The 7595-nt window shown below is 52.1% G+C and overlaps 1 protein-coding gene across 1 annotated transcript in view; it reads right to left on the reverse strand.

The window, feature by feature from the left end:
* Positions 1-6918, reverse strand: part of GRIK3 (glutamate ionotropic receptor kainate type subunit 3) — a 291059-nt gene extending 284141 nt beyond the window's left edge. The window contains exon 1 of the mRNA XM_060258608.1: positions 6527-6918. Within this exon, the coding sequence (XP_060114591.1) occupies positions 6527-6653 (127 nt within the window). The 5' untranslated portion in view covers positions 6654-6918. The remainder of the gene's footprint in view (positions 1-6526) is intronic.
* Between the last annotated feature and the right edge of the window lie 677 nt (positions 6919-7595).

Below are 7595 nucleotides of genomic sequence, written 5' to 3' on the forward strand. Positions count from 1 at the left end.
CTGTGACAAGGAGGGAATTAATCCTGCCTTCCACAGCTCAGCAGTCCCAGTACAGAATCCCACCACCCTCCAGCCCCCCAAGCTGATATTTATATGCCTGGAGTTCCATCCACAGAACTCCAGCTTCACATATCATCTGGCCCTTAGCCTATGAGGGTTTTATGCCTGCATTTTTAAAAAAAAAATGAAATCTAGAAATTCAAAAAAGGCATTTTTATTAAGCATCAATATGGAAACCCTGGCACAACTCAGTCCAAAGGGAGGATACAATTTTCCCATTTATTGCTTTGCCCCCTACACCTTGTATCCAACCCACCCAGGATGAAAATAGTAGCATTTGTGTATACTGCATCTTCCTCTTTTGTTTTGAAAAGAAACAAGGAAGAAAATGGCACCAGTGTATTTTTGTACCTTTTCTTGGCCCAAAGAACTCAGTGGGACATGCCAGCATTTTCCACTTTGGGCCGGTCCAAGAGAGATACTGTCTCTCATTGTTTCTCCCCTGTGCATCAGGCTACTCACATTCCTAACCTTGGTGTTACATCTCCCATTGTAAACTGGCCCGTATATGAACAGACGGATGCTTCATTCTGTTTGCTTCCGCTTCCGATTAAATTCCGATTTTTAAAGCCATCTGGAATTCCTGAGATGGCAGGGACAAGTCCTCAGGTTAATGTTTTCTAACTTGGTTGTTCCATTCCTGGGTGGTGAGAAGCCACTTGTCTGAAGCTATTTGCTTTGTGAAGCAGGGGAAGAGGGGGGAGGACATATTGATCTTCATTCAGTTTGTGTCTGCTCCTATACAGCAGAGCTTCATCACAACGAATGCAGCCGCTGCTGCCGAAAGGGTTCCCCTCCTTGTTTTACACTCACCAACTCGGAGACAGGCCCTGCTTGGCTACGGTGACACACTGAATCACCGGTTCAGAAAGAAAAGAGCCAGCAGGGATTGCTGCCTCGTCTGCACAGAGACAAAGTGAACAGATCCCACCGGCCGAGGACCCTAATCTTGCCGAATTACCCTAACAAAAATCATTTCCTGAGCTTACAAACATTTCCATACCAGCTTTGCTTCAACAGCATCGATTTTCAATTATGCCTCTACAAATGTGCAGCCAAGGCATTGTCTTCTCAAGGCACTGCTCCAAGTTTATACGGGAATGAATTTGGCACCCCTTCTCCATGCTGACTGTGGCTACAGAACTAAATGTTGCTCGTAGGTATTTGGAGGGTAGATCTCTATGTACAGAACGAGGAGAAGCTCTGTCCAAGGGATGGAACTCATACCCCAGAAGAAGAGCAACGCTTGCCATTTGTTCAGGGCCTCCTCTCTGGAGACCACATGTAACCCAAGATACCTTCTTGCCACAGACACACAATTCACATGAAGGCCCTGGGGACACACCTGATCTCAAGCCCCTGCCCATATAAGATTGTCTCCACACTGTTGCTCACATCACCCTGACTCAGACAACCCAGGCTAGCCTGATCTTGACAGACCGTGGAAGCTAAGCAGGGTTGACCCTGCCTAGTCCTTAGATGGGAGACCACCAAGGAAGTTCAGGGCTGCTATGCAGGGACAGGCAAAGGCAAAACCACCTCTGAACATCTCTTGCCTTGAAAGCCCCCCAGAGTCATCAAAAATTGGCTGAGACTTGAAAGCAAAATAATAATAATAATAATTACTCATGCCTGTGGCAAATAAAATAATATTTGAATCTTTCCTCCCACTTGGATGCCAGGCCCATACAGAAAAGGCATAATTGAATGCCGTTGATTTGACATTAGTCAAATTATTATTGTGGGGGATTGGAAGAAGAACAAAATGCTGTTAAAATCCCTTTGTATCCGTGTGGAGGGGGGGCAGATTAGAAATGACGCTTATAAAAGGAAACACCAAATAATGTCCTGGAAATAACAAGCCCACCCCCTCAAAGAAAGATAATTATGAATTGAATTTGTTCACAATGAATTTCTATAAAATAAATCAATGGATTCTTTTATTTTTGGCAGGCTGCAACCGCCCACATGCCTCCGTGCTGTGTTCCTTGTGGATTATCCCAACAACTGATGGCGCGACCTTCTCTGCTCTGTCACAAAGTAGCATCGCTCATCTCCTGTTTGTTTCGGAATCAGAATTGTGGCCCGGCTCCCTTGAATACTGCGAACCAGCAACATCTCTCCCCTTTTCCTTGTTGGGGCTGCCGCTACAGCACCCATGAATAGCAAACACATCCTTTCTTACAATTATTCTACTGAACAAAATTGCAAGCTGGCGCCACAGTCCTTGCATGCAGAAGAGACAGAAGGTCGCAGCCGGAGCAAGCACTCTGGGGCTCCATGCTAAGACATTTGGGCAAGCTGCCAGGCCTAAGTCCTGCGCTTTGGGTCCAGCCCAATTTTCCCATTCAAGTCTAAGCCAGAACAAAGGCAGCACAAGACAGTGAGGTGAAGGAAGACTCATTGCAGAGCTCTGTCATGTCCCGGAGAGACTCGGGCCACACACAGAATGCAAGCAGTCCACAGAAATGTGAAGCCCCTCTTACAATTATATCCAGGTCAAGAATACACAAGGATGTACTCTTTTTTTTTAACCCTCTTCAGCCTCTGCAAATGTTTGTCCTGTTCCAGCAAAGCAAGCTATTAACGGAAGCTTCCTAGGGATGAATTCTTTTGCCATGGCAATCAAAACATCAAATATGACATCTGAATAGACAACTGAAAATGCAGCACTGTTTCCTTTCGGAAGGGATTTTTGGTGTCACGGGCCGCAGGGCAGCACTAGGAGGGAAACCCAGCTTTCCTGCATTATTGGCAAGCCTGCAAAGATGGGAAGGCACAAAACATATGGATGGATAAATACAGAGCATATTTGAGTCAAAGTAAGTTTGTTTCATGGGAAGAATCAGAGGATACTTACAACTCCAAAAAAAGCGGTTAATTCAGTAGTATTTGAAATTAACTAGAAGCCCCTCATTTACGCCAGCTACTATCCATGCCAGTTAATTCAATTATTCAGATTTACACCACAATACTTTGTTGCTCTGCAAGCATCATTCTGATGACTAAGCTACATTTGCACCAGTTACAGTAAATTGCACTTTAAAAAATAAAAAGATCGCATTCGGAATTTCATGAGGGCCATTCTGGAATATCTGAAGATGTGGAACAGTGTGGAACATGTTACTTCATTTGCATCAGTCACAGACTGTTTAAAACACTGGAATAAATTCCTGTTGAGACACAAATCAGCGCAAAAAACATCTGACTTTGGGCTGCAGCAGAGCGCCACCGATTTCCCATCACCTCCAACGCTCGAAATCGCCTTCACAGAATCAAACCTTGTAACTGTTTTACTAAGCAATTCCATTTGAAATCCAACAAGCTTTTCTCTCCAAGCTCTTCCCTGCCTTTCACTTTATTAAATCAGATTTCATATATCAACATGGAGTGATAAAGAAATTAAATTTGAAGAAGCGGAGAGGAGAACGTCGGCGCATCCCTAAAAAGGGGGGAAGACGACAAGAGTGCCTGGCATCCGCACGCCGTAGACTTGCAGCTAACCTGAAATAGCTGCTGGCTGCTACAAAATTCTCTCTTGCACACTGTCTTTTCAACTTCCTCCTCTCATTTGGCATTTTTATAAAGGTTAAATGAGCAGATTTTTGCAGAGGGGGGAGAAGCAATCACTCAAACCTGACTAGTGTTGATTTTTTGCATACGCTAACAGGCAGGCAAGGCTCTCTAGCACTCCACATCAACAGAATCTCTGCTTGAGACAGATCTGTGAAGCAAGGAAGCGCAAGGAATGATCCTTTCCCCCTGAATATCTTGGCAGCATGGCATGCACATTCAAGAAATGATGGTACAGGCAGTCAGGCACACCTTCAGTCATCTACTACAAACAGTTCATCTCCGCAGGAAGTTAAGCAAAATGTTGGCCCAACTGCAACCAGTCCTCTCTGTAGTCTTTACAACCCTCCCCCTCCCAAAATCCCATTCCTTGGGATGTGGGAGGCAGCTGAGCATGTTACCTCCTGACCCCTTAATGGTTAATTCAAGGACCAGAAGGGGGAAACAGTGGCCCAGAGACACTCCTTTCAGACGGTGTCACAACGCAACAGCATCAAGCAGCCTGGACTGAGTTATGTTTACAAGCCAAGTGCTATCCACAGTCAGAAATGATCAATGAAGGCTCTGAACACAGACTCGGGCATGCCCAAATGAGCGGTCCTCCCTCTCAATGATGCGCATTAATTTTAACTGTTGGCAAACAGCGAGAACTGTGGAACACGGGGAACTGCAGAGCGCAAAACGTGATGGGGTGGGAACCACACTCGGTGTCAAAGAAAGAGACTGCTGACTTCCAATTCCACCACCATTTTGAAACCACTGAAATCTGCAGTCTTCCCCCACCCTGAGATCCTAAAAGCCCATCTTCTTCAGGCCACGTGCACACATCACTTGGGCAGCACCCAAAATTAGGCTAATCAAGTTACAATCCAGCAGTGTGTGCAGTCACGAGAAAGCACAAGTCTCTGTTTGAGCCTCACTCTTCAAGTGTTGCCGACTTCACCCTTTGGTGGCCTGTTAGGAAGCATATGGAAGATGGTGGCCCAGGCAGGGGCAATGGACCTGGGGAAGAAAAGGAAGCCCCTAAGAGCTACACACCACCCTTTTGTTAACAACAGTGAACTTGGAGAGCGCACAGCCTGAACTGTACAGGCTTGTCAGCATTTAAATTGGTTTGCTAGGGGAGAATCCAGAGCTCACCCTGCAGAGAAAGCCCCAGATTTTCACAGCAGCATGAGCCTTCAGACCAGGCAAGGGCTGCTGCCACCCCACACCCCACCCACAGTCACAGGAGGTCTCTGTGGAGCTTCAAGAGTGTTTCATCACCAGCAAAGCAGTATTACAGGCAGACATGAACAGGAAACCATCCTATCAGGTTGACCACTGGCAAGCATCCAACTCACAACAAAGGCGGAAGGGAGGGGGGAGAGAGAATAGTGTCACTATGCAAAAGGTCCAGCGGCACTTCTGTGGTCCTCTGCCTTTGACAGATGAGCACTGACAAACTGTCATTTCTGGCTTCCATGGCTGCAGCCCCTTTCCCTCCTCCCCCCCAACCAGACAACTCAACTGGTGTTGGTGCAGCTGCCCCATTGCCAGAAGGAGAACCAAAGCAGGAGATGGCTACAGTGCCAACTTCTATTTGTGCAGCAGTGGCGGCAGCAGCTGCCTGAGGGAGAGGATTGCCGGGTACCCACGGTTGGCTGGCAGGGAGACCCAACAGCTCCTGCTCGGGACAATAAAGCTTGCACAGGAGAACTTTCCAAATGGGAGGGGCACTGTTCACCAGCGGGAAGGGGAGCATCTGGATTTGGTCCACCTCAGGCACTGAAAAGTCTTTGCTATGGCTACCCTAGGCACAATGAGATTCCGAACCCTGTAACTTTCTGAAGTCGAGGCAAAGAGAGCTGAATTCAGCCACAGAGATGCTGCTGTGATTTTGAAGAAAAGGGGGTGGGGAGAAGGGGGGATACTTTGCTTCCCTTAAGGCACCAGACCTGTTTCACTTTTGTCATTCGTGACATGTTTAAAAAAAATTCAGCTGTTACTCTTGCCTGCTCCCCTTATGCACTGAATAAACAAAGCAACAAATGTGGCTTTCACTGAAACCAGTAAAGGCGACAAGCAGATGCCGGTGGGGTCTGCCACACCAGCCACTCCAAAGGCCAAAATCCAGTCCACAAAAATAGCAATCCCTGCAGAGGCATCAGCAAGTTCTCCTGGCTGAACAAGAGCGTCCAAATCTCAGCCTCTCTCTCCTGCACCAAGATCTCCAGCTAGAAATCCAGGCACTGCCGGTTCTCCAGCAAAGTCCCTGGCCCACAGCATCCTTTTAGCGCAGCCGCTGCTGGACCACAGCATCTCCAAGGGGAAGCCGCCAAAGAAGCAGAAGCAGTCTGGAAGAGCCAAGCAAAGTTTCCAACGCCAAAGGAAGCGAGAGAAGGGAGCGGGGAGCGACGGCCTCCGCATCACGGCCACGCTGACCTCTGAAGTGCTTCGAGTCCCCAACCAAACCACTTCAGCCGGGGAGAAAGCGGCGGCTATCCCCGCACCCTCCAGCGGGCACTCCTAACCGGTCACTGCGCTCAGAGATGCCCCCCCTCGCCGCCGCCTTGCGCGCCATGGCGCCGCTTTGTCCTTCCTGGTGCATTCAAAAAAAAACCCAACCCAACCCCTACTCAACTCTTTGCAAATTCAGGTCCGCGCTTTGGACGTCTTGCGCGCAACGACCTCCCCCTGGAAGCACAGCGGCCCCTCACAGGGTCGCTCCCTCTCCCCCCACCGGCAAGGGACGCGCTCTGCACCCGGGAGAAGCCCGGACCCCACGCCTGGCCGAGCCCCCCGACCTCTGGCCAAGCGGCAGCCCGGGGAGGGAGAGGTCGTCGACGCCAGCGGGAGGCCCCTCGCCTCGTCCCCCCTCGCCTCGCCTCGCCTCGCCGCCCCGCTCGCTCACCGATGCGGATGACATGGGGCATCCCGTGGCAGGAGGGCAGCCAGACGAGCCAGACGAAGGCTCCGACGGCGCAGGACTCGGCCAGCAGCAGCAGGAGCGAGCGCGGGACGCAGCAGCAGGTCAGCATCCTGGGCGGGCGAGGCGCGCCAAAGCCCCAGCCCGGCTCCCCTCCTCCGGCTCGGGCTCGGGCGCCCGCTACAGCTCCGGCTCCTGCCAGGCGGCGAGCACGGGGAGCCTGGCGGCTACGCACGGCGGCGAGGGCGCGTCCGACTCCGGGCTGCCTGCGCCAGGCGCAGCGGGGAACATCGTACTGGCTCCCGCGGCAGCGGCAGCAGCAGCGAGAGGACGAGCGGGACCGGGAGCCGCCGCCCCTCCTGCCCTGCCACGCCCGGCTCGGGCTTCACCTGCCCCCCAAAGGCAGCCGCTCGTCGGCTCCAGCCAGGCAGCCCACCCCGGCCGCCGCTGCCCGCTCTCTGCCTGCCTGGCTCCAAGCCCTGGCGGGGACTTGTGCACACGCGTCCACACGCGCCGGCTGCGGGGAGCGGGGGGGGGGGGGGCGGCTCGGACGCAGGCGAAGCTAGCTGGCCGGCCGGCCGGTTACTCCGCGGAGAGGTGCTGGGCGCAAGCCTCCGAGCAAGGCACGCCCTCTGCCCGGCAAAGCCCGGCCCCCTAATCTCCGGGGGACGGGTTAGAGAACGGCGCTCTGCACATGCTCAGAGGCACCCTTTCCCCCGCTTTCCCAAACCCGGGACCGAGCCAGATTCGCCGACCCGGAGGCCGGGCCGGGCGAGGAAGCCGAGGCCAAGTTTCCGTGTGGACCTGAAGCGGCGCGAGAAGTTCCAGTGAGCATGTGCAGAGTGCTCTTTTCCTTGGTAGCTGCCACGTGGCTTTCTGTTTAGCGGGCTTTCCAGAGGCGGCCGCAGCAAGGGTGTCCAGGTGGGGCCGGAAAGCGTCCAGGGCCAGGCGCTCAAAACGCGAAATGACAGCCGAGGCAGAAGGCCGAGTCCTCCTGGCTGTGATGGCTCCGCCGCTAGGACGAGCGCGCCCCTCTCTGCTTCGGCCTGAACGA

Source organism: Heteronotia binoei, chromosome 17 (genome assembly GCF_032191835.1).
Source record: "Heteronotia binoei isolate CCM8104 ecotype False Entrance Well chromosome 17, APGP_CSIRO_Hbin_v1, whole genome shotgun sequence".
Classification (NCBI taxonomy): Eukaryota; Metazoa; Chordata; class Lepidosauria; order Squamata; family Gekkonidae; genus Heteronotia; species Heteronotia binoei.